Source organism: Pagrus pagrus (assembly GCF_965226575.1).
Source record: "Pagrus pagrus genome assembly, chromosome: 10".
NCBI lineage: Eukaryota > Metazoa > Chordata > Actinopteri > Spariformes > Sparidae > Pagrus > Pagrus pagrus.
In genome coordinates, this window is record NC_140194.1 from 11,026,201 (window position 1) to 11,053,940 (window position 27,740).

At 43.0% G+C, this 27,740-nt stretch overlaps 1 protein-coding gene across 1 annotated transcript in view; it reads left to right on the forward strand.

The window, feature by feature from the left end:
- Nucleotides 1–27,740, forward strand: part of roraa (RAR-related orphan receptor A, paralog a) — a 187,935-nt gene that overhangs the window by 104,365 nt on the left and 55,830 nt on the right. The window contains exon 2 of the mRNA XM_084364534.1: nucleotides 20,883–20,912. Within this exon, the coding sequence (XP_084220660.1) occupies nucleotides 20,883–20,912 (30 nt within the window). The remainder of the gene's footprint in view (nucleotides 1–20,882; nucleotides 20,913–27,740) is intronic.

Here is a 27,740-nt window from a genome sequence, read left to right on the forward strand (position 1 = left end):
AGCCAGACTCCATCCAAAGGTTAAAACAAAATCCACCTCACAGCGCCTTTAAGGCTCATTAGCATAGTGTTTAGTTTTAGTTTTTTAATCCATACGAAAATCAAAGTGTAAGAACAAACTGTGTGTGTTTTTTGACAGGGCTTATAGTATGAGCTGGAATGAACCTCAGAGTTTCTCTGAGACTGGCTAGCTTTTCCCCTCTGCTTTTAGTCTTTATGTGAAGCTATACTAACTGATTATTGATAGAAAAGTGGCATCAATCCTTGTGTGTGTTTCTCATAATGCTAAACTATTCCTTTAATAGCACTTTCATAATACTTGATAATACCATGAATTTTCATTTGTCAGTAGATTCACACTCAACCCTTTTGTATTAGGAAAAGCACAGGTGTAACTAATAACATTAATAATGGGCGTCTAACATATCCCAGTAAGCCTTTCCATCGAGCCAGCATGCCTCATACAAGATCCCCGGAGCTGGCTCATGTAAATGGAATGTCGCCACCATTAATGTCATTAATTACCCCTATGTATTTCCTGCTATGACATAACAAAATGTCTGCAAGGACAATGGTCTGTTTATATAGTGACTAGGCTTCAGATTTTCACAAATGTAGATGGTGGACTGATGCAACATGATGGAGGCTAATGGAACTAAATAACTTTTCAGACAAGACTGCTTGTTTTATACTAGGAGTTGGTATTTTTTCATTTACATTAATAATTCCTCAGTTAGGTGTTTCTCCCTGGACGTGACTCAGACACACATAATGAATGGACATAAAACTACTAATACTGTTTTTTTCAGCGTTTTCTTTCTGCCTATTATTGGGAGTAACCTGCAGGAGAGTTGAACAGGTTTTAAAAGTGTCCATATATTTATAGATCACTGAAATGAAAACACATTTCAGCAACGAAACAACTACAACCATGTTTCTAAAAAAAGTTGGGTTGCTGTGTAGGACATGATTAAAAACAAACAAACAAAGTGCTTCCAAGCTCATGCAGTATTCTTCTTTATACAATGTGTTTCACAAAGTGGTGAACCTCGCCCCGTCCTTGCTCGTCAACGCCACTCTTTACTCTTTGAGTAAAGAGTGGCGTGTTGCTTTGTGAGGACCACACTCATTATTTCATAATGTGGATACGTGAGGCCTGTTCCATCAATCCATTTACAGCAATCAGCGTTCTGTTATACTATTGAGAGGAAAGGTTAATACAGTTTAGTGTAGCACGCTGAGTGCCATTAAATTTGGGGCTTTTTTTGGTGTATGGCTTTACACATTATTTACCAGACGGTAAATATCATAACATTAGCGAAAGAGGCTATTGAAAATTACTGTGACAATCTTGATGAAGTATTTTTCTTCAAAGTGCATAGCTGTAAAAAAGCAATTTAATTACTTACAACCCCGATTCCAAAAAAGAAGTTGTGAAGCTGTTTAAAACGTAAATACGAGCACAATGTGATCATTTGCAAACGACTGTGTTTACAAACAGTTTTAGGAAGTGTTCTTGAGCCCGTGTAGTAATATCCGTCAGTGGTGAACCTCGCCCCATACTTGCTTCTGAACAACAGGTGTCTATTGAGCATTCAACAGCTTTCCAGTCTTTTGTTGTCTTGTTTGAAATGTGCTGGTACCAAATTCAAAATAAGCATACATCTACAGAAATCAATGAAGTTAATGAGGTAAGACGTTAAATAAATTGTCCTGTGATGTTTTCAATTGTATATGTCAAAAGAAATGAGCAAATATACACCTTTTGTTTTGTTTAGGTTTTACTCAGCTTCCCATCTTTCTTGGGATCGAGGTTGTACAAAGTGCACATGTTTGAAATCATTCTCAACGTCATGCTGAAGACATTATGAGACACCGCCATAGTGGAAAAATGGACAGGTTGTAAGCCAGATGTATCAAGTCAGGCCCTGCTTTGCTGGAGAGAACAGAAAGCACTGAGCCATGACTTTGTATTATCAAAGAAATATTTCCTGGCCGACATTAGATGGGCTTATGATAGACCACTGTTCCTTCATTTTCCGGAGTGGACAGATGCCAACTGACATGACTCCTCCTGTCAGTCGAAAAGCGCGTGATGTACATTGTCTTTCAGCTGGCCGACCGTGACTCTTGGGATCCAAGTTGTTCCAGATGGGTCAAAGGTTAACTGATTTGGTGAGGGTTGTCTCCAGGGGTCTGATTGGGAGGCTGAAGGGCCCCCGTGAGTGTCCTCTGTAAAGTGCAGTCCTGTGTCACATACTGACACACTCGTGTTTGCCTTGAGTACCATTGGGTCTTCTGCCTAGTCCTGGAAGACCTGCTGTCTGTGGGAAAAAAAAAACTCACCATGTCTAGTCCTTTGTTCTCAACCTGAGCTGGATGAATACAGTCATGGTGAAAATACAAGTGGGATGCAGCATCAACAGAGGTGTCTTGCTTCCTGTATCTATTGATTCTTTGTGATCGTAGCCTGTTTTTTTATTTAGTCACCGCCGGAACCTAGATGACAGCCTTCATCTAGGCTCAGGAAACAGACGACCATGCTTTGTACCTTGTTAGTACACCGTTGTGTGACAAATGCACATGGTCCACATGGCTTTTGCTTTGCATCAGAACTGCCTGTTTGTGTGTCATGTGTTTGTTGTTGTGGAAGGGCAGGAGGCTCGCGGTGTGCCTTCTCCCCCTCCAGCTGAAACCTGTCAGTCCCCCTGGGGAGCTGGGGCCCAGGTTTACAGGACAGCTGAGGCAGCCCTGACAGCCCGGCTCATCTCGTTTGGAGCAAGGCATGCCGCTTTGCCGCTCGCTGCCTGGACAGGATTTGTTCCCTTCCTGCCACTTTACATCCACAAGCTCTACATTTAATTAGAATCACTTGTCATGTCTCGTATATCACCTGGGCCTCTTGGTGTCAGCTGTCAGCCAAAGAAATGCGATAGTTATTCATTGCTCTGCGGAAGTGTAACAGCAAGGTCACAGGACAGAATGCACCCAGAGCTAAGTGTATTTAATGTTCATGTGTGGCTGCACAGCGTGTGTGTGGTGTCAAACAGATTTCTCAAATTAAGCTCTTCTTTTGCATCCCCCCACAAATGAGACTCTTTAACTGTACATTACGTTACAGTTAGCCACACATACCCAAATTGGTGGAGCCCGGCTCAAGTGCAAAGCTAGTGGTAGTCAATGGGTGGGCACTAGAGGGTTGAGTGGACTGTTAGGAGTTAGGGGCTTGTGGTTGACTATCTGAGCTTCCTCTATGTGGAGCTGGACGAAGACCAAAAAAGCCCAGACGTAACCAGGCAACCATGTGGCTCCAGGGGCATGCGAGCATTGCTTACATGCTGCGCTAAGATAATGCATACATGATGGATGTAATAACCTCTGACCTGTGTTCACATCTGTGTGGCTCTTGCATTTTTAACTACTCACCAGAGATGTCTGCACATTGGACACTCACCTGCCTCTTGTCTGGTGTCTGCGCAGGCAGCACCTTGTACCGTGTTTGTTTTTGCTTTGATCATGTTGTCCCTGTCACTTTAAATGGCAGTGTTTTTTTTCTTCCCTGGTCCCTCTCTCGTTCTCTGTCTCTGTCTCTGTCTGTCTGTCTCTCTCACTCTCTCCCTCTGTTATAACAGCCTGGTTATATAACTCCCTTTTCTTTCTCTGACATCCCAGAGCTCTTGCAGTCAGCTGACAGCACCCAAATGTCTGCTGGTAAACACACTGCTTTCTGTCTTTTCTCTCCCCTGATTTTTTTTTTTCTTTCACTTCCTCTTCACCCCTCCTACTCCCTACTCCTCAGCGATTAGGGATTGATTCTCTCCTCTGTCCCTCTGCCTCCTCTTCCATTGGTTGGGCTCCATATCCCCAGGCCAGTTTCCACATATTAGCACCCGAGGCCAGGGGAGGCGGGCAGATACGCATTGCCTGCCATGGCCCATGGATCCTGCAAGCCAGTGAAAAATGAGCTTTGGAGAGGCAATAAATTGCATCCAATTTAGAGATGAAGGCAGAAATAAATTTCTCTTTTCTGAAGTCTGAAGAAAGGGAAAAAAGCCCCTAGATAATTTCTGTTCCATCTTTTTTATGTGAACATTTCTTTGAAATATCCTTTTTGTGTTGTTTGAATTCATAAAATAATTATACGTCTCCACTATAGATTGCCTTTTTATGTTTCAGCAGGTTATGAAAATAATCATTCTTGTCTTCGCTGATGTGTTTTGCATCTCACTTGAAATGCGTTTGAGTCAGAGGAGACATTTTGAAAAGATACACTTATCAGACATGATTTGGCGCACACACGCGGCTCCCCCCTTCCCCCTCTCTCATCATTGCATTATCCTAAATGAACTGTCCAAGAGGCTTAGGCTCTCTCAGCTCAGTGCTGCAGAAGTCTGGGAGAATGAGAGAGTGCGCGAGATAGTCTCAGAAATGATGAAAGGAAGTGTCTAGTAATGACCACATCAACTTTCTACCTCTCCTGCTCACCGCTCGTTCCCCAAACGTTCTCAGAAGCCTCCATCACTCCTTCATGGCACCTCTGCAAATGGCTCCTGAAGTAATGGAGAACTTAGCAGAAAACACTTCAGTCTGTAAAGCTTGCATCAACAGTATAAGCCAATGGAGAGCCTATCGCTCGTTTTCCCCGTGGTGATGTGCAAGCCTCCTATTAGTCTCTGAAGCCCAAACTCCAGGCTGAAATGTTTCCCTTTGTGTTCAGGTAGAGAGAGTGTTGTGTGCCAGTGCTTTCCTGTGTATTACCCGGCCTGCCAAAAAAACAGTGGAAGAGACATGAGGTGGATACACTCTGGAGAATTGCATCCCATTCTGTTTTTCTCTCCTCTTTTTTTCTCTCCAAGAGATGTTTCGTCTCAGTTAAAAGGGCTATGTTTCTCAACACCATTTCAATGTGCTGACACCCCAACTGTGAGGTGTTGAAATTGGCAAAAAACATTGTCAGCGCGCGGTGTTGTGGTGCCAGTGAACTCCAAAAGTACAACATTAAAGGGGTGATTTTGTGTATGTTAGTGTATTTATTGACAACATCGCCATGCTGTTACTCATCACTGACTTCACCCTAGGAGATGAATAATGTGCAAATGGGCAAACATTCTTTGTTTGCTGTACACTCTGACAGTATTTACTTTGGATCACATAGTAATGTTTTGTTTTGCAGCCAAATAAGCTCAAATGGATTTACAGTGCTAAGCGTTAGATTGTTTGCTCGCTGTGTTAGATTGTATTATTTTCACACTTTCTGTGATCACTAATGGAAAGTTATACATGCTACATGAAAAAAATAAGGAAATAGAAAATTGCACTAGCAGATAGCTTTATCTGAAGTGAGCGCGGCATGCATTTTAAGTTGCATTATGTCAACAGTTTCGCTGTCTTGGGGCTGATGCTGCAGTGTACCACGCGCTTGTGCTGTTCATCTAAGCAGGCAGTTAGCTAAGCTCAGCTGATTAATAAATAACCATGCCATGGTCTTGGATCAGTGCACCTCTAATGTGCTCAGACTCTCTGCCTTGTTCCTGTTGCATCTATATTCCGCTTGGCTTCGTAGATGCAAAGGAGGGGTGGGGTCTTTCCACTGTCTATCAGCGTGTCGTAGGGGCGTCTCAGCATGTAGTCATCAAAGCCCGCTGTGGCATGAGCTCCCCTCGTACTGCCGTATTTGTCTCTCCACATGGCCAAACGCAATTGGACGTGAGCTTCCCGTAGCTCAGCCCTCCCGCCCAACCCAACCCCCCCCCTGCTGTCCTCCCCTCCCTGTGCTTGTGTAAATTATGTAAGTGCAGGGGGGAAGCAGCGGTGATGAGGCATACAGTAGTGGCATTTTCACTAACCAGGGTTGTGAGCAGCACATGCGAGCCTACTCGCCAGCCTGGCATGCCTAGCATGGTCTGCCCCCATCGCATCAGCTACACCAAATGCATTTTTAACTGGGGTTTCCAGAGCAGCCTGGCTAGACATGGTGAAGACATGGGGTTAGTGGGTTCATCTCACTGACTGTTCTCTAGTTAGGGGGCTGACATCTCTAAATGTGCTGTCTGTGTATTGTGTAGCCATGCAGGGGAATTTCTCTCCTCCAAAGCTCAGACGAAGCTCTGGCTCCGCATTCAGCCCTTCTCATAAAATAACAATAGAGTGGCACTTTAAAGCGCAGACCTCACAGAAGAAGAGTAGTCGGCACTAAAAATTTTTTTTTTAAAAATAGCATAGCAGCAAGACAGATGGACTTTTATACGTAAGCTTTCTATGTGTGTTTTGTATTTGTTATGGATTATTTGATATTTAATCTGAGCATTTTAATATCCTACTAGAGATTTGGTCTATCAAGCAGCCTACACCATAATGTTAGACGTTATCTGTTCTTACAGTTCTCTCTGATTATGTCCTCTAACTATCATGCTTGTTCTTGAAATCTGGTCTTCTGGGCAAAGAACTTAGCGTATGTAACTGTGCTGAGCAGACGACACGTACTCCAGCTCTGTCTTTATTTATCCTTCTCTCTCTCTCTCTCTCTCTCTCTCTCTCTCTCTCTCTCTCTCATCCATGCCCACACAAACATACAGGAGTCCAGCCAAACAGAAACACAAACTATGCAATAGTGATGAAAATGAATCAACAATTCTGATGAACAGTTTGTCACTTTTAGGAAAAAAAACAGCAAATATTTACTGGTTTCAGCTTCTCAAATGTGAGGATTAAGATGTAATTTTGGCACTTTTCATCATCGTTAGGGCTGCAAATAATTATTTTCAACTGTTGATTATTTTCTCAATTAGTCAATTAGTTGATTGTTCTACAACATTGTCCATCACTGTTTCCCAGAACCAAAGATAAGGTCATCAAATGTCCTGTTTTCTCCAGCCCAATGATATTTAGTTAACTTCAACTGCAATCAAAGAATTTTGACTAAAAAAATGCATTAAACCAATTAATCAATTATCAAAATAGTTGGTGATTTATTTAATAGTAGACAACTGATCAATTAATTGTTAATTGCTCTAATTATCATTTGACATTTTCAGACTAAACATGATCCAAAAAAATGACTTATCAATGAAAACATTTGTTACTTGCACATCATTCCATACTGTACGTAAATAAGACGACTATCCCAGCATGATCTTCATATTTAAGCCTCTCTTTACACTCAGCTCAATAACATGCAGCTCATCTCCTCCTGCTCTCTGCTGGCGGGACCTCTAACTGTGAAATGCCACAACAGGTGCCGCTCACCTGTCGGATACGGTCAGCATGAAACAACAGGTTCCCTTACCTTCCGTAGTCTGACCCGACCCACTCTTGAGTCCCTCTCACCTGCCTAATGGCCAGTTTTAACTGTTGCTCTGTTGTTTCTCTGTAGATTGAATAGGAGGTAAGTGCCATCTCTGTCTTTCTGATCATCCGCACGGTCTGTGAATTGCTATAAGTAAGTGTGTCCCATCTGCCAGGCAGAAATCAATAGGCGCTCTTCACGCCGTGCTGAGTTTGTCTGGCTTCTGAGGAATAATTAAAGAGCCTGCTTGCTGCACACAACCATGATGACTAATGCTGTTTAAGGAATGCCTCTCTTACATAAATCAATAGTTCTTATTTCTCTCTCCTCCTTTCCCTCTTTCACACTCTCTCCCTCCTTCTCCTCTCACTTGCTCTTTCTGTGTATGTGTGTTTGTGTGTGTGTGTTTATCAAGGCAGACAAAGTTCTCCTTTGTGCTTGTAGGTCAGTGTGTCACTGTGCCATGGCCATGATGCTTACACATTTTGACAACCTCTGAGTGAGAAAAAAAAAACAAAACGAAATAACCTTCCAAAAGCGACACAGATGCAACAGATTCAGTTGTAGCACGTGGACGTGGTAACTGTCTGTCTTTCTTTCTGTCTGTGGCCTTTATTAACCCAGCGGGTCAAGGCCAGAAACAAAAGAGCACGCATGTGTTTAGGCTGCCTGTTCAAGCCGCTGCCGCCCACCCGACAACAGAGAGGCAGAATAAATACGTGTGAAATAATGCATGGTTATGAGTGAGCACCACGCACACCTTTCCACCATATTAGGTTTCCATAATTGAATAAAACATGGAAGTGCTCTGAACATCCCCTCAGAGGGAAATGGCAGTCACTAAAGCATAGAAGCCAACTCAATAAAGAATTGCAAATGAATAAGTGATGAGAAGCAAACGAAGTGTGGTATATGAGAACAAGGGAGTGATTTACTCTAAAACAATATTTGAAACAGCAGGTGAATGAGGGGCAATAATTAGGTTGTAAAAGCGGGGTGGTTTTGAAGTGGTCGGGCCTCACATGAATAACTGCTGGGCTGTTATTTTTTAAGCCATCCGTTTTTTGAACCAGACAGAATATACACTCGATTCATATGCAAACATGGCCAGAGAAGCATCTCTGTCAACCGTATTTTTAGTTGCAGACACTGTACACACACATTATCACACACACACTCCGACACACAGAGGGAGACAGAGAAAAGCTGGGAAAGGAGGTACGCTGTGAAATATCCTGGAGGTCCTTGGCAGCATTAGAGAAAGGCCTGGGAGGTTAGGAAACATCAAATCAATGCATTGTAATGTGAATTGACTGCTGACTTTGATCATCTGCCTTGGGAGTGCTTTAGCATTGAGTGCTGTCACACTGGCTGGGTTAAGCAAATATGGCATGGGCTGAAATGGAGAGAGATGGGGAGGAAGAGACAGGTTAGACCGGGAGTGAGAAAAAAGGGATATGTGATGCCTGGCTATCATCAGAGAGTAATGGGCACATTAAAATTCAATGCCCGCTTGGTAAATGGCATACTGTAGATGTTATGCATAGTTAAATTGATTCATAATTGCAGATAGTGGGAATATATATTAATGACATGAGGAGGTGTTGGCCCAGTACTGTTGTCTCTGGGTGCCTCTGACAAAAAATGATTGTAGCCTGGACCCTGTAAACTGTATTGCTGGGCAGACAGCTGAAACCCTCCACTCAAGTCCTTCCAAAATGATGGGTCAGCCCTGCTTAGTGTCACAAGCTGCTGATATCCTAGCTCTGAAAGTGGAAATGCCCTTAAGCCTTTCTCCTATAATGGAGTGGCCAGTCTAATCTTGCCCTCTCTGAGTGAGAGCAGGTAAGGAAGAGAGTTTTTACCACAACACTCTGACCCTTGCTTTGGCACTACACTGCCCAGATTACAGTGCATTGCAAGAGTGGCATCGTTGCTCTTTCGCCGCCCTCCCTCAGCATCACCATCGAGTATCCTCAGGAGGGTGTCCCTCTCTTACATAAGGCACACAGTGGGAGGTCTTTGAAAGCCTTGTTTGTGCTTCAGCTGTTAAATTGTCACATTTAAGATAAAAATCTGTAGCTGTGACTTAAAGGAAATGGTAAAAAATATTTTTTTGCCAAAAAAAAGGAAGAAAAAAAAGATATGGGCTACGGAGAGAGCTCAGATGGAGTGACAGAAAAAACACACTGAACATGTCGCTGTGACCAAATAAAAAATATAAGGGAGGGCCAAAAGCGTACAGGAAGCGAGGAGAGATTCCTTGAGTCAAGCCGGAGCAGCAAAGAGAAGCCCGAAACCTCTTGTCACTGTATGAAAAGAATAGCAAGACGACCCGTAGGTATTGGGCTGCTAGGTGCATCTCCTAACAAGCTGACTGTTCAAAGGCTTTTTAGTGCTCTAGAGAACATGAAAGGCATGTTTAAAAATTTAAAAGCCCGATCTGTTCCAGTGCTATGGAGCGGCAGAGGGAAGCAGATTTTTACGTCGCCATAATTCCCCAGTTGCTTGCTTTGTAAATTAATTAAGATGTTTATGACAGCTGCTTGCACCTAATGGAATGCTTATAGACTATGCTATTAATTATTACTGCTGGCCACGGCTGCAAGCTTTCACATTGCTGAGAATGTATGGCTACGGCTACGGTATAGACGCAGTCCCACCCTCAACCTCGGACCCCTCTTGACTTTGTTATTGCAGCGAGCATCATCAGGCTGTCTGTGCATATGTTGCGGATGTCTGTTGTGGGGCCATTTGTGTATTCTGCATACTCCTCATGCCATGCGTCTGGCCGCCTACACCGCAGTGTTGACAGATGCATATAAAATAATGTAATGTAGATTAAATAAACATTTATTTGAATGGGTTTACTCCACAAAGCCTTCCTGAACACCGCAGGGAAGGTTAGAACTGCCTTTGTTATAGGCCGGTGTTGTGATTGCTGATGCTGATTGGATGTTTCCCTTGTGTAAAGTGCAAAATCCCTGCCCTCTGTCTGTCCTCTCTGTAACCTGGCTTGGCTGTGGGATGTGTTATCCTGCTGTGCCTTCTGGACATGTGCCCCTTTTTTATCATGTTACATTAGGAGTGTATATTAGGATTGTATTCCTCCTACTTGATAAACCAACAGCCCTTCCTGTTACCTTGTCCAGTTGTTAGTGTAGGGCAATCGCACCGTGAACTGTAACTGACCTCACGAGCCTGCAGGAAGTTCAGCGGTTGGCTCCCTACTGTTCACTTGGCTCATGAGTGGAGAGTTGTTATGTTTTCAGTAAGAAAGCATAAACAGCTCAACTGCCATTCCTATGAGTGTGCAAATGCTAGTATGGCTAATTATAGCTCCTCTTTCATATGACTTCAATACAAGTTCTTCCTCTGACATTCTTATGCAATGGCACAAGAATAACCCTATTGACAGCAGGAAGCTTTGTAGCAGCAAGATACAGTAGGCAGATTTTTTTTTAGATAATTCATGCCTTTTAAAACGCTACATGATCTTACTTCTCGATTTTTATTGCAGGGTGGTGATCAGTGGTGTAAAGTAACAAAGTACATTGATTCAAATACTGTATTCAAGCACAGTCATATTTGACAGTTTAAATACTGTAACTACTTTGCAGACAAAGAACCTCACTATAAAATTACCCCACCTGACAGTGTTTATGCTGCATAAAAATGTATGTTTAAATGTTTTACTAAAATTACATTTTGAATCCAGAACTTTTACTTGTAATGGAGTATTTTGAACCTGTTTTATTGCTAGTTTTACTCGATCTGAATTATGGCCTTCCGCTTTGACCGAAATCTCTAATTCCAAGATTGGTCATTTCATATCCAGATAGCGAATCGTGTCCAAATATAGCACATTTTTTGTAAATTCAGTTCATAGTTTATTTAAAATGGAATGGATTGGACTGGTCTTTTTCTTTAACAGATATGTAGATGATTATTTTTCACTAAGTCAGAACTACTGTGCAAATTAAGCATGCAACAAAATAAATTACATTAATGTATCAAGTGTATTAAAAGGTAAATAAAAATTGCTGTGTTTTTAATGGTACTGTCTCCATACTGTTTGACAAGATTACTTCATAGATAGTAAAAGAGGTCAGCAGCGTCTGTTATGGGGATCGGTCCGGTCCAAAATTTGCAAATCGTAATAATATATAATCACAAGATAATACTCTTGCGAGGCTCAAGATGTACAGCTGTTAAGGGTTATTATCATACATATGATATATATCAGTGGTTCTCAACCTGAGGGTACAGTGGGTTGCAAAACAATGATGATTTAGAGGATACAAAAGCAGGTTAAACTGTACTTCTGCCTCAACACATTTTTAGACTTTCCTTTAATCTTTTCATTTGTGAAATTATTGGATGATTTAACCTTTCCATTTCAAAATGAAGAACAGGTACGATTCCTGTGTTTATTAGCTGTGTAGTTACGTTGTTGGTTGAAAGAATCTCTCACAACCTGAGCATCCAGACATCGCACCCCATGGCATCAAGTTACCTCAGAGTCAATGGGACAAATAAATAACGCAACACAGCTCACTCTGTTGATTACACCATGTGAGGTAGGCTTGTACCTCTCCATCCCCGCAGAAGTCTCTGCTCTGCAGAGCTTTATCCCGTGTTATCCTCCGATTACATTTACATAGAGAATGCAGCGGGGAGGGAGAAGGCAACAAACTGAAAGCACACTCCACCTGCACCACAAGAGGCGATGTGTGAAATATGTATTCAGTCTTTCATCAACCTCTTTATCTGCTACGCATGGGTTATCCTCGTGTGTAAAGTCCTCTGTTGTGTTAGCTTTGAAAAAGGAGGAGGAAACTGTGATCTGTGTTCTATTAATCATAGTCCAGCTCTGTGGCTGTCCCGTTATCACACATGTGTGTAATTACGGGGTATTTGTGCTTTAAGCATGGCTCTGTTGCCTGGAAATGGAAGAGTGGCTCCACTGATGAACTCCCTGCTAATAGGACTACCTTTGATCTGCATGGAGCATGGAGGGCTTACAGAACTCGCAGGTTTTAATTATGAAATACATGAAAAATAGATGCTGCACTAAGTGCCGACCATGACTGCAGTGAATCACAGTAGCAGCGCGCTTGCTAGTTTGCCTCTGCCTTTCCTTCCTTTATGTCTTCCAGTGCTCAGAAATACCTCAATCCCCGTCTCTCTGACTCAGTTCGTTACTGCGGAGAGGCAAAAAAGACGAGTCCATGATATTAATTAGTGGATTGACAGACATGTAATTCATCTCAGAGGAAGTTTTCATTACATGGGAGGCTTCAGAGGGGCAGTTTGGCTTATTGGCAAGTGCTAAGACCAGACCTAATGGGGCTGCAGTTCCCTCCCTTTTGAGCAATTATAGCCAAGTCCTTATCAGCAGAGCCACGAGTCCACTGTTGTGGGACCTTGACTTCCAACACACTCACACGGAGTGATCCTTCCCCATAGACCCTTGTTCATTAGACAAGTGCCTGCTGTACTGTACTTTACTGGATGAGAATTGAGACCGAATGAGTGATGGTAATGAAAGGGTTCCAATATATTTCTGAGTCAGCCTTTATAGAGCTGATATTAGCTGACATTAGTTTGTCATCAGAGCTCTAGTCCATCCCCCCCAGGTGATTATACAAGCAGGCTTGTGTGTACAGTCTATTGACAGACCTGGACAGCTCTGGTAACAGATTGTCACCAACTGTCAGAGCACACATCAACCCACCTATTCTCATCCTATCTTTTAGAACTGCTATTCTTGAGATCGCGGACAGGGGGGTAGAATAAACAAATCTTGAGCAACACTTCATCTGTTAAAATGACATATACTGTACCGTTTGCAATAGCAGCCTACCGCTGTGGTTTCCTGAAGTAGACGGCCCGTGAATCATCCTCCACAACTGTGCGTACAAGCAGACGACAGAGAGGAAAAAACAAGTGAAAACAAGCCATTCCAAGCAAACTGTAGATCTAAGATTCTCCTTATTTAACTGCAGTGTGCTGCGTATTGTGAATATTTAAGCTCTTCTGAATAGGTTGGCCCAAGGGGGCACATCTCCATTGGCCAATTGTAATACTCTTATAGCCCATTATTGTAAAAAAAAAAAAAAAAAAAGGAGCATAACTGGAGTGTACGCCTCAGGAGCTGTAGGTAATTGTATTCCCCCTTTAGATTTTAACCTGTGTAGGACTAAGATAATATATTGTAATGTGAATAGAAATTCACAAGTGTTTTCTCTGGGGAACATTAATGTTGTCGACCAGAGAAGCAGAGCAACCTCTTACCACTACGCTGTAATAATGTGAATTGTGATGTATCTTTCTGCATGCGTTTTAAAAAGAAATACAGAAAGGCGTGGATGATATTTTTATGTAATTAAGCCACTTGAAATAAACATTGCTCAAACAACAAATCCATTTCACATCTCTGTAGTTAAAGCCTTTATATAGATGTGTGTAAACACACACAGTGGTGGCGTATTTAGACTGCAGTTCAGTGTAGCTCAGTAACAGTAAAGTGAGCCAGGGTGGTCTGCTGAATGTGGTTTGTCTTTATTTATGGTGCGGGCTGAAAGGCTATTGGGTTTCATGTGTGGTTGAGGCTGGATCACTGAGAGATTACCGTTGGGCTGGGAACCGCCAGCGCTGAGAGTACACAGAGGCCTGCCTGTGCCCCTGGCCTCACTTTGACCAGCGCCAGGGGCCTTCCTGCATCCGTCAGGCCCCAGGGACCAGCGTGCACTCACAAGAGAATTACTGTATAGTACAGCTTGAGTCAGGATCAGAGTGAACAACATCAGAGCAACAGAAAGCCAACATTTTGGCTTTTCACCTGCAGTGCTGTACTGAATCGCACAACAAAACGACTGAATGGAATGCCTCAGTGGTTTCTGGTTGAGCGCACCCTTGTTTGGTTTCTGAGTTTTCATGATTTTTTTCTTCCTTCGCTGTAGCTAACCTTCACCGGTCCTCTGAGCATGTTGCGGATAAACACTGAGCACAGAGAGAGCCCAGTGATAAATATTAGTACTATAGTGATATGAACTGTGCTCCTTGGAATCGTCATTAACAATATGGCTGGTGGTGCTTGGTCGTTTTTGGATCTTGTCATTTTTTTAAGCTCTCAGCTAAGTGAACCTGTGCGGCACTGTCTTACCAATAACAATAGCTCTTATCGCGGCGTTCCCTGCGGTACAATTAAAATTCCGTCAGAGTCTTCAATCTGCCTCCCAGCCATGCCTGCTGTTTCTCGGCCCTCCTGGGCCACGTCAATTCCTCTGCTGCAATGTATAATTCACGAGCCACCAAACAGCACTGAGGACTCACCTGGAGACTCGCAGGCCCAGCAATGCAGAACTGCACAGGGGGAGACGTTGTACATGAAGCCTGGGAGATATTTGTAGGGGGTGAGGTGCGTGTGACACGGTACGGCAAGTCAGCCAGGGCTTCTATGATCTCAGGGTCACCCTGATAACATTGCTCCTCTGTTGGGATCCTTCAACTTTCTCACTAGGCATGTATGCTTTTATTTTTTTCTGCCCTTTCTCCTTTCGTCTTCTGAAAGACAATTGTGGTGTCCTCTAAAACTAATTTGGATGTATATCTTCTATTTGCAGACAATTCCATAGTGATGCATTGAAGTAACCTGTGGAGTCTCGGAGTGGTTGCTTTTAGTTAAAACCAATTAGAAATGACCAGAAATAACAGCGCCTGGAGACAGAGAAGTCATTTTTCTCTTGAGCCTCCCCAGAGAGTTGGCCTCTCCATGGATTAAGTGTTTTAGTATATTAGGGGGCAGCTGATTAGAATCATTGTGCTTTTTTAATCATTAAATTTTTTGCACGTATAGTTTATAGCAGTATAATAGCTAATAAGGCTAAGTGTGTCACTGCAAAAGGGAGGATTGTTTAAATGACTTTGTGTATGGAACTTGGCCTTCACAAAGACTGCCAAAGTTAGAACAGCACAGAGGTCCTTGAATCAGCTCATCCATCTTATTGTCTGACTTTTGATGAGATGAGCATTAATGCAAGAGCAACCTTGCATCATATCTTTGTATTTTGGCTTTGCTTCACTCTGTCTGACCCACCACATTTCTTTAAGACATATCTTAAGAATAAATAAAAGCAGACTATCTAAACAAATCACCAACTGAATATTCATTTTTTTTACTGTGTTTAATTTCGGCACCATAAATCACAAGAAAACATGTTTCCGAAATCAATTGAGACTGCTTTTAGAGCTTTGTGATGGCTAAGAAGAGAAACACATTAATTGTTTCTAATTATTTTCTCTCAGGAATGTAGCAGCAATTTGTCAGTCGGGCAGGCGGCAGCAGTCAAAAGATGGACTACTGAATGTGGCTACATCTATCATTCTTAAGATGACCATGGCTTAGGCGCCATCATTAGCCAGCAACCTCAGGAGTAGCCTAAAATTAACAGTCCCATACAACTGCCATCATTAAGACAGGACAATAACCAAACCTTCTCATTATTGTGTGGTGTTTCTTTCTATCTGAGAGGCCTTATTATCAGTAGAGAGTGTGTACTGCCAGCATTCCCAAGGCCTGTGGTATTGACCCGTAATTCCAGGAGGTGTCTAGCCCGTCCCACACTGGGCCCTCACTGGCTCTTCCTGCAGCTGGGTCTGTTGCGCCGGCTGTGTCCTTGTGTGCGGCGGGCGTGCAGCAGTGGCATGTGGAGCAGGCGGCAGGAAGCGAGCCTCCCTGTCTCCCCAGACTGAACAGTGAATGAGGATAAGTGAGGAGCGCCAGTCAATGAATCAAGCAGCAGGAAGGGAGCAGCCAGGGGGGGAGTGTGACGTCCCCACGGGAGAGGCCTCGCATTAGGAACTTCCTCGTCTGTGTGTTTCTGGCACAGGTTAAATGGATCGCTCCCATTAGCGCGCTGAGAGGACAGCTCCATTATATGAAGGAGACTGTAACTTTGAATGTCACGGTGCAACAACCCCAGAGCACGCCTCGTCTCCCAGGGAGGCAGGGTGACAATAACCATCCATGATAATCATTCCCTGTCAGGCTTTAAGGAACCTGAAATTATGACGTACAGCCTGCCATGCGCCTCAGACTTCATTACAGCGCTGTCACTTTGAGTCGCCTGCGATGGCACGGTGCTCCACAGCCGGCTGCAGCACTGTGGCTGCCAAACCCCACACTCACTCTCCTCCTGTCTAAGTAGCATGTTTACAGGATGTGTGCCCCCCTGCAGATAGATGTGGTGGAGGTTAACCTCCAGTCGCCTGCTCAGCGCCTCTCTTCCTCTATAGCATTGGTGAAGTCTCTTGAGAACATGTGCTGAATTGTTTACCGTTGCAAGGGGAAAATATGACTGATCAAAGACCACACGGTGACAACTGTCCCTCCTTCCATTGTGAGAAATGGTAATGCGGAAATAAGAATTCAGATGAAACTTCATACAGGCAACAGGCTTGCCTTTATGCTCTGCTTTCTATCATTACTTTGTTAAATAATGCCCACAAAGCACATGCACATTACAAAAGGCGATCCTCAAGTTGTAAGCATGTTTATAGCAGCCTGTTTGTCAGCCAAGGAGAGCTTCACCTCCACACTGACCTCTGAACCTGCCATCCAGTGGAGAAGACACGAGCTGGCAGGCATTGCCGATGTCAGTGCCCAGAGCTAACTCCTTCTTTCTCACCGTCTGACTCATCCATTGGCTTTGTGGCCCCTTCTCCTTGCCACCTCCAATCACAGGGCTCTGAATGACACATAGAGGAGGAAGTGGGCCCACTAACCCGCCCCTTCTGCTTCCTCTAACCTGCATAGCAACAGGCCAAATACTGTAAGCCCTATCTGTGAAAGAGAGAGTTGGTTCTCTCTCTGCCCCTGAGAATATTTTGATTTAGATAATAGTTTTCCTATTATTTGGTGTTTGGGATTCAGTGGGTGGTGAGATGGACTGTTGTTGGTGGGGCTCCTTATTCCATAGACAGAAGGACACACAAACACAAGCTCTTGCTGTGAACTGTCTGTGTTCTGATTTCATTGAACCCTTTTTGTTTTTGACCCCTCGTGTTGCAGAGACATGGTTTGTTTAGCTGTTCTCATTGGCGTTGCATGAGGATGCAATCGCACACCACAAGTATCGGGTTGACGTGGTGGACGTTGGGTATTGAAAATTGATGCCAGTTACAGGTCATAACAGCTGGCAATGAGGACAACAAAAGAGAGGTAGAGGGCGATCACTGGACAGCGTAAACATGCAGGTTTCAAAACCATTCAGCACATTTTCACGGGGTAGTACATGGATTCAGTGGGTTTTTTTTGGCCTGAAGGTAACTTCCAAAGTCCAGTAAACAACACTGTGTTTGTTTGCAGTGGAATTCCCCAGAGTACTTTTACAGTAAATATCCCTCCTTAAATAGACTTGACTTTGTGACGCATTTGAATGTAGCATGTTCGCACCAGTGAGGCAATAGGAGTTGCCTTAGTAACAGAATCACTATAATAAAAAATAATTCATCAAGTCAAATATATGTTGGACATGTTGTAGTTATAGAATAAAGATCCCTCATTACTGCAACACAGATCTTTGAAAATCTGAGATTTGGAAACATGAGCCTTCATTGTGCTAGAAGAATTGATATTTTTCGACTTTCAGTTTGAACATTATCAGTGTGGTCTGTGTGGCTAACCTTGGGCGAAAGCATACATGTACTGTAAACACACACACTTGTGATTCTTTCACTTCCTCTGTCATAAATATTTTGCAAAGCAAATGGTTGTTGTGCAAAGATTTCAGATCTGTGGTCAGGCGAAGGAACATTTTTAACACTTTAGAAGAAGAAAAACACAGGCAACATTTTGTACCTTTTAGATGAAATTATATCTCTTGTTTAATTGTCTCCTCTCCCTTTAAAACATCCGAGAATGTTTTTTTTTGTGTGCCTGTAGTATGGTTTGACAAAAAGCCAGGACTACGTTGCTTATTTGCCATTTCCTTCTGATACACTCTCCACTGAGCACACCAGCTACGTTCCTTATGCGGTCTAACAAGTTGTCTTACCCGCCAAAACAAAGAGCCAGTTAACTGCTTAATTTAGGCTTTTACAGCTGTCGTGTGTTGCAGCTTCTTGACACCACTGATCTTTAATGGACCATCAATTTTTGCTGGCTTCCATGCCATTTGATTGAAGTGTAGAATTAAGACTGGATTACTGTTTATTTTCTCCTTGCGTAATGTCACAGTTGGACAGAACGGAAGCTTTTGGCCCTGAGCACTGGAACAATGCGAGGGCTCCATCACAGACTGCTGGCCCCTAGGTGACTGTTTCCCTTCTTTCTGCTCAGTGGAGTTGATATCAGTTATGTGTTTCTGTGTGTATGTCTATAGGAGGCTGAAGGGCTTATTTGTTTTCCCCCTCGTTGCTCTTTGACTCGTTTCCCCTCAAACGTGTCTGAAACATTGTTATCTCCGGCCAGACGCCTTTTTCACAGAGAGTTATTGAATCATGTAGGCTCGCCGTCCCCCGAGTTTCAAATGCAAGCTGTAGAAAAATTAGCCATTGCTTCCGCATGACAAGTGGGATCTATTAGTGTGCTATCGCCCTGCAAAGCATGAGCATCCAGCGGGCCGCTGGGGACCACGGCTGGCTGTGCGCTCGTCCGCATCAGGCTCCTGGGGCATTAGAGCAATGTTGCAGACAGGAGAAGCAGCCGGAGCCACAGCAAGAACTGAAGTGGCTCATTCGATGAGTTGACACCCGAAGGGGCAAGGGAGGGCAGCATGAGCACTGGCAGCCCAGCTCTGCCTCAGCCTCAGCCAGGTCTGACTCACACTGGTCAGTCCGAGCGATTGTTTGATAAGCAGTTTGCAAATACTCACATCACATAGTACTGATAACTATTCCATAGCTGATCAAATCTATCAACTAATCTAATCTACTGCCAATATACATTTTCTCTCAGAGTGACGTTTGCAGTAAACTGGTGAGTTTAAATTGTAGGAAGATGAGAATAATTTAGATCCTTTCTCTTCTATGTCTCATTATTATTATTATCATTATTATTATTATAAGCAGCAGCACCGCTTACTTATATGGTTGACGTCACCTTTGTATCCACTATGATCCCACATGTATGAAAGGCTGCTCAGATTCACCATCCAAATTCAAAACTACCTTCTTGAAATACTGAAATACTGTATATTAAATCCCTAGTGGACGCTACTACAGGACCTCCTGGAAACAAGTGATATTATAGCCATGTCATGTGGACCGTGTCTTAGCAAGTCACAGCTTCATGGCTTTGACAGTCCCACGGGCAATCGACTTGTCCAAGGATTTGAGATCATGGATGGTTGCATTTTCTTGAAAATTTCTCTATTTAAGGTGTAGATTATTGTTCAGTGAACTGGTTTGATGACTGTCCGGAAATAATTAAGCCGTGTGTAAACTTACAAACAACAGCTCTTAAAATTAGTAAAGGTGTGCCACAGGGGTCTGGTTTGGGTCCACTTTCATTTTCACAATAAATTGATAATAGACACAGAAAGTACCATGTTATATTACACACCAGCTCATCCCTTAATCTGACAATTGCAGCTGTATACTGTTGATTCTTTAGATTTAATAGTTGTTGTTTTTTTTCTTTTTAATGAAAAGGTGCATGCTGTTGTCAAGATCTGTAATTTGAATTTCACCACTATCAATATCCAAACGATTCTGAAGGTTCTGAAATTTGAAGAATACACTTTTACAAACATTTCTGAATCTGGCTTGGCATCGCACAACTGGTGAATACAGAGTTGGATTTTTGCATAGATATAGATCTGTGGTTAATAGGCATACCTCTCCTTCCACACAAAAGTTTCACACTATTTACCAACCTTTGTGTGTTGGTTTTCAATCTCAAGCTTTCTAAAATTAGTTTTAAATACAATGATGTGTACAAATTGAATTATGCACAACAGTTTCAATTTCAATTTTTGAAGACATTATACTTTGATCTTTTTAACGTTACATGTAATTGTTTTCTTTATATTCTGACTTAATTGGTATTGTGTTTGTTAATTTGTATAGATATTATACTTTTGTTGTACGCCTTCATGTATATTTTTTGTACACTCTCCCTGGAAAAAGAGGCTGTGATCTCAGTGAGACAACTTGTTTAAATAAAGGATTAACTAGCTAACATTGAGGTCAAAGTGCCCCCATCCCGCTCTGGGCCACAGGCTTACTCATGTGCTCGGGCCCAATCACTGTGGCTGCACAACACATTAGCATTCCAAATGTTGTTTGTTTTAGTATAATTTCTCATTCATTGCCCGCAGAGGATGAAGTTTCAGCCACCTTGTCATGGATGTTGATGTAGCACAGCCGTAGGTCAGACACCAGCCTACACACATAATTGCCCTGGGCCTGCCACGTCAGTGACCTTGGACAGTGACAGTCTGTCGGACCACAGGGTCAACCTCTTCACTGTGATGAACACTATCAGTTAGCTACTGTATGAGCAGAACTCCATATAAATGTGTGTGCTGGGTATTTTACAGTTGTTTTTTGATGTATATGTGTTTAATGGTTTGTTTGTTTTGTCTTTGCAGGTATCTCAGTAACAAAGAAGACACATACCTGTGAGTACAAAGAGTTTTTATTATTCTGATTTTTACCTATGTTGCACAACACTTTGCACAAAGACAATTCTACACAGGCATAATGTGGAAAAAAAGGACTCATATACAGTAGAAATGACAAGATTGTCTTGTTTCTGTGTTGACACCTTTTAATCCGTGCCTATACATAATGTTGCCTGCGTTGTAATAAATCAATACCCTCAATTAGATCCCTGCCATCCACGTTCACTATTTCGTATATCTCCATTCTGGTGTGAATATGATGATAACCCCAGAGAGGAAATTAAAATGCTATGCAGTCTTATGACTGTTTGATAATCATGCACAGTTGAAGGAGACAGTGCGCTGAAGCACTTCTTTGTTTTCTGCAAGGCCTTGCAGCTGAACAACGCGGATGTGGTGTTGTGTGGTGGTTTGTAACCTCTGAGGCTGCATTAACTACCAAGAGTTTGTATTCTTCAAGTACAGATCATATCACTGAAATCGAAAGATACACACACAGTATGTGACACATGTCTCACATGTGAGATGCAAGCCTTTCTTTGTGCACTACAACAATAGTACACAGGCTTCGCCTTTTCTAAGCACTGCCTTTTCAATTTCAGACTGCTCATAAAGAATTGATGAACAGTCAAACCTGTAGAAATCAATGATTTCCAAGAGATTTGTACTGTATTTTGACATGTGTGAAGTGCAATCGAAAAGGCATGTAAAATCGCTTTTGTGCTGTGTACTGCAGTGTGTCTGCGTATGTGTGTACATGCGTGTGTGTGTGTTCATACCCCACTGTGTGAATGGAAGAAACTAGCCCTGAAGGCTATCCTTTCGCTCTGATCACTCTGATGAAACTTGTGGAGAGGGACGGCCAGAGGGCTTTTCTGTAAGAGCGGTCGGAGTGCTTCAGATTGTGAGAGGCTGCATCTCGCCCTGTAAAACACCCTGGCTCTTTCTTACATCAGACAGCAGGGCAAAGGATATTATCTCCGAAGCTAGACAGCTCTACCTTACTCAAACAGCCCCGTCAAAACAGCAGCATGATTGTGTGTTAAGCTATTTGCTTGTCTGCAGGGGTTATAGAATTTTTTTTTATTTTTTATGTGTATGTGTGCGTGTTCGTGTTTGTGTCAGGATTTCTTCAAGGTAGAACAGAAACGCTTTGACCCACCATCCACCGCCCCACTATCTTAATTAGTGCGGCGCTAAGCACCTCTACACCGGAAGGGGGCTCAAATCAAAGAGCATGATTTAAGAGTCTTGGGTTCAAAGCCCTGGGCAGAGACTGGACTACGCTGTCTCATTTCAGTGAGAAATATTCAAATCTTGTCCGCGTGAGGAAATCAAAGTAAAGCCCCTTAACAAGTCGTTGATTGCTGTGCCTCACAGACAGGAAGCGGCTGTAGAACCTCGTCAGAGCTGTGTGCACAAGAAGACGTTCAAGGGCCAGTTAATGGTCATTGAGAATGTGGAGGGAAGGTCTTTTTTTTTTAGAGAAGCCTGGTGATTATATGGCTGCTGGAGTAATAATGAGGGAGATTGCTCTGCCCTACATGGTTATAGTCAGGCTGTAGATCTATTTCTGTTCTCAGAGTGAAAACATTGGCTTCCCCACTACACCAGTCCGCACTGCCGCTCGTAATGTGAGCTTGGCAGTCTTGCATGTGTGTATGTGTGTGCAAGTGAGTGTGTGTGTGTTTAGTAGGTCTACCGAGTCCAACCCAGACCACAGGGATGGGCCGTGTCTCTGACTAACTCCCCACTCTGCCTGAGTGATCAAACTGCTGGAAGCTCCCTGCCATGCCTGTCCCCTCATCAATATAAATTACAGGGGCAGCTGTTCACTGGCAGACTCCTCTCCTCTCCTCTCCTCTCCTCTCCTCTCCTCTCCTCTCCCATCTTTCTTTCCTTTACTTCCCTCTTCCATCCACCTGACTGGACTAATCATTGAGCCATCAGAAGGTGAAGTATTCTAGATGAAAACAGATTCTTATATCATCGTGCCAATGACTGTGAAGTCCTCTCCCTCATTCTGGCTGTTATAAAGGTCTTAGGTAGATTTACTGTCTGAGGCAGAGACCTCACTTCTCTCCCCTTTTTTCTTCATTTGCCATAAGGGGTGGCCCCCACGCCAACACTTTCTTTTACCACAAGGCTGTAATTCTCAGCAAGAAGTCAGCTGTGGTTTTCCTGTACATTTCCCTGACAGTTTTATGTATTCTCTGTTATGTGGACTTTCAGTAGCAGTTGGCGTATCCTTTAAACGGCCTGTTTCGAAAAAGAGATGACAGAAATATATCAGGGTTTTATTTATTGTAGTTTTTTTCATACTTCGATGGTGGACATCAGATACACGCCATCAGCTTCTCCTACCTCGGCGAGGCCGTGTTGCTGTGAGATGAGTTTCTGTTTGGACCTGTTGAGAGAGATGGTGTGGAGCGGAGGATCAGATGCAGCAGCTGATTACACTGAGATTAGACGTCTCACCTCTAATCTACCATCAGCAGTCTGGGGCTCCATCTCACAGCTCGAATAGCAGAGAACTGGCTAACACGCACACACACATAGGTCGTGTAGCCAGGATGCTCTTCCTCTAACAGGGCAGATCTCCTGATTACCTAGCGCTAATGCTCGCTCTCTCTCGCAGCTGTAGATGTACAATAAACTGACTATATGACTGATGTTCAGACTATGAACGACAAAGGCTTACATTAAGTGGAGAGCTGCAACAAAAGCTGTTTTGACAAGCTTCTTAAATAAGAATATTTTCTTGTTTCTTTACTCTTCAGTGACAGGAAACTGTCACAGTATCTCTGGGTTGTGGACAAAACAAGACATTTGTGGACGTCATGATCTCAAAACTAATCAATTGATCAAAAAAACGATGACAGTTTACTCAGCAATTAAAACAATTGTCAGTGGTAGTGCTAATTAATTTTTTATTTTAATCTTTTACAGCTTTCTTTTTAAAGATGACACAACTGATTTCATTATATCTTCACAGTTGTTTTATGTCATTCTGCCACCCCCCCTGTATTAATGTGTACTTTATGTGGTGTGTGTCTGAGTTAAGATTGGGAATAGAGTGGCCAGAGGGAGGCAGTAGTACAAATGTAACTCCAGGAAAAGAGAAAAGCAGACAGACGAGGCTTCTTCTCTTCAGTCTTACAGATGCGTTGAGGAGATTCCCAGATTTTTCGCCCTATATTTATCTCCATTGTGGTGACAGACTCCTTACACTGATTGAGAAACATGGCCTTGCTCCTGCGTCTTCATTTATTTGCTAGCAGCTTGTATTGAGTTTCTCTCGTCAAGAGATGTGCACTCACATAGTAATAGTACAGCCAATCTGTTTTAAAGGAACCAGATGATTTAGATTCTTCTGCACTGCCTCAGAAAAACAGAGTGTGGAGTTGCAGTGAAATTAGTCATCAGTCATTGAGACTCTCTCGAAGTAATGAAGCCAGAGATTGTAGATTTCATGCCTTTGCACATGTGAAATTTCTCTCATAAAAGTAGTCTGGTGTATGTTTGGGGAAGTATGCTGACAGCATTATTAATCCCAATAATGCTCTCTGTGTTCACACTGCACAATGACAGCTTTCACCCCTGTAAAGCATCTACTTTACTTCCAAATGACACGGCAGCGCCCGCTTGGATATCTGAGTTGTAGAATGCTAATGCATTGGCTCTGTGAGTTGAGGTATTTTCAGTTAATCAAACATGAGATTTATGGTCCTTAATAGGGCTGTACATTGCCAATTTAGGAGAATAATATGTCCCAGTTGCTGTCTAATTTTGCTTGGCAACAGGCGCACTCCTGTGGAATCGCCCGGGGCAGTGTGAGTTGTCTCTGCATAGCTCAGTGTTCCATGCTCAGTGGTTGTTTGAAGGTATTTCATCACATTGTTGCCTTGATTCAGCTCTGTGGGGATTTGTTAGTTGCACTCATGTGGGAAGTGCATCCAGTACATTGTTAAGCTAGGGCTGATAATGAAGATCAGCCAGCCAGAGTCCCCTGAGCTACGCGCGGAGAGATAGTCTAGTGAGACGCGCAGCACAGACATAGTGGAGCAGGACGAGCACACACACACAGCAATACACACAGACGCAGAGGAATCATCAGCACAAAGCACACAACGCTGTACTGTAGTGTATTAGAGTAAAAAATACAATACAGTAAGCACATACAGTACTTTAGATTATTATCCAATATGTAATACTCTGCTGTTGTTCTCACCAAACATTATTCCAAGTCTTGTAAATATGGCATTATTATGTTTAAACGCTGGGCAATATTGCAATCATTTTAATGTTGTTGCCTTTTTGTTAGAGTTAGAATTGACAACGCAGGGCCCCACTAAGTACAGCCGCTCTTTCTGTGGAAAAGTTATTTGATTCTCAGCGTGGTACGAGAACTCGCTGTTTCCTCTTCTCCCAGAGCAACATTGAACGCTTAAATTGACACAATCTTTTTCTCCCTCTGTACTGTAGGTTATGTTTCATCTTACTCTATTTGTTTGTTCCACAGAAAGAGTATTTTCTTTTTGGACGTTTTGGTTTAATCTATAATAGACGGCTATTTTTTTTTTTTTTTTTTTTTTTCTGAAATAGGTCAGTGTAATCACAACAGTGAGGGATGGACAGTCACTGTAAAAGGGAAATCAATAGAGCTATCTATTTGTCGTAAACCAGGCCAGCATGATTTTTCTCCATTTTTCCTCGGCTGCCATACTTTTTCCCCTCCAACACAATATGGCAGGCCCTCATTTTTCAGTAAAAGCATTATGTCTGCCATTTTGTAAAATTGCAAATGGCCTTTGTGCATGCACTTTCTTTGCATACGTTTTCGAGGGTAGGGACGCTTCCTTTTATCGTCTCCTGGGGGCCCAGGGTGTTTTATAAGGGCGAGAGTGTTGAGGGGAACCATAGGGGTGCACAGGCAGCTTTTTTTGTGGGGGCGCTCTGCTTTTGTTGCCTCTTAATCTGGTTCTTCTCTTGGTGCCGGCCCTTTCAGAGAAGAGAGGCCACGTCAGCTTTTCCTCACCCCTTCCCTTTTTGTGTCTCACCCAAAATTGAAAGGCCCTGTCTGGAAGTGTTGTCAGACCAGAAAACAAGAGTAAGTGACATGTGACAAGGAAACAATGCTTGGATGGGCCAGCCAAAGTAAGTGGCCCCATCTGCTGTGGGCGATTTCTCTTCTGCCGGCTGTCTGCCACCTCAGGTGAGAGGGGCCAGGGAGCGAGGGCTATGCTGAGATGGTGGCGTCTGCCAGCCGAAGCACTTGGCATGGCTGGGAGGGCACGGCCGGCCTCGCGCTCGCCGCAGCACACAGTCAGCCAGCGTTTGCACAAGCGCGGGTTATCCGTCACTCATCAGGTTTCCGATGCCTCATCACTTTCCCATGGTGTACACACGTTCAGTGCAGGACAAGAGTGTCAGCATGTAATGAAAGGTTTGATTCATGGAGGGCGACAGAGGCGGAGGTCATGGAGCTCCTCCAGATATGATCCTGACTGATGCTGATGGGGGAGCTCTGAGATGGGGGCCATAATTAAATGTCCTTGTGCCTTCATCAAGTTCCTCAGTCGCAGCCGTATACGTCGACTGTCCTCTCGTGCTCGGAGCTTATCACTCTGACCAGCATGTTTCTGATATTGATCGTCTTCACTTCTCACTGGAGTTCACGTTGAGAGAAATTATACGAAACTAAAGCAGAGCCAAAAAAAAAAAAAAAAAAAATCTATTGTCAGAAATATTCCATGGATTTTTTAGGATAGGAAAATTCTGATGCAATATCATGCATGAATAAAGGCGAGTAAAATTAACATATATAATTTAATTCCTGAATTATTCAGAAGAATGTTGTTGAATAAACCATGCAACGAGTAAGATGTCCCCTGTAATAAAATTCTTTTGAAATATCTTGTAAGCACCGTTTCAAAATCAATAATAATCTTCACAGCGTGCATCAAAGAAAAAAGAAATATGTTGGGACAAAACACAACAAACTAGACTGTTTGCATACCGAGCATCAAATGTTTACTGAAACTCAATTAGATAAATTTGAAGTGAGGATCATGTGGTTCCAACAAATAATGTCATTTTGTTCAGAAACTGTGGGGGGAAAAAAGTTACACCCACAGAGAAGAAAGCAGAAGTGCTCACAAAAGCATTCGGTGACATTATACATTGACATTTGTGCTGATCGCATTGTGCACATTTTGTTGAATCTGCTTTATTAGAGAAATGCTGTTTTTTTCCTCCGTTGCTATTAATTTGTGTTTCTGTGGGTGTGCAGCACGAGAACAGAGAGCTGTGGTTAACCCATTGTGAAGTTAGCCGTCATCATTAAGATTCTACAGATAACAGGCATGCGGATTTCTACTGCTCAGCATTATAGGATCCCAGACATCAAAGGCAGGTTTTCATTCTACTGTGTCTGCGGCAGGGGGAAGAAAAGAAAGGGAAAAAAAACAGGAAAGGAGATATGGAGTCAGGAAAATAAGGCAGACTGGGAGAAGAGAGGAGAGCATGTATACGTACCTGCTCCAGTCAGGTGACACAATGCTCTGTTTGCTGCCACAGAGGGTCCCTCCTGCATAGTTAGCTCTTTGCTAAATTGGCGTCCTCTCTGATTAAGTGGCGCGGTCCTTAATAGCACCATGGCTGAGTGCAGGTTGGTTCACTCTAAAGATCAAGTTCATTTCTCAACACGGTCATTAAAGTGCAGGTCGGCGTAATTCAAATCAATTTACTTATGTTTGTTTTTTTCACTGTCTTCATATTTTCTCCTGTCAGCTCTCGCTTTCATGTAGCCTCCTTTTTTTTATA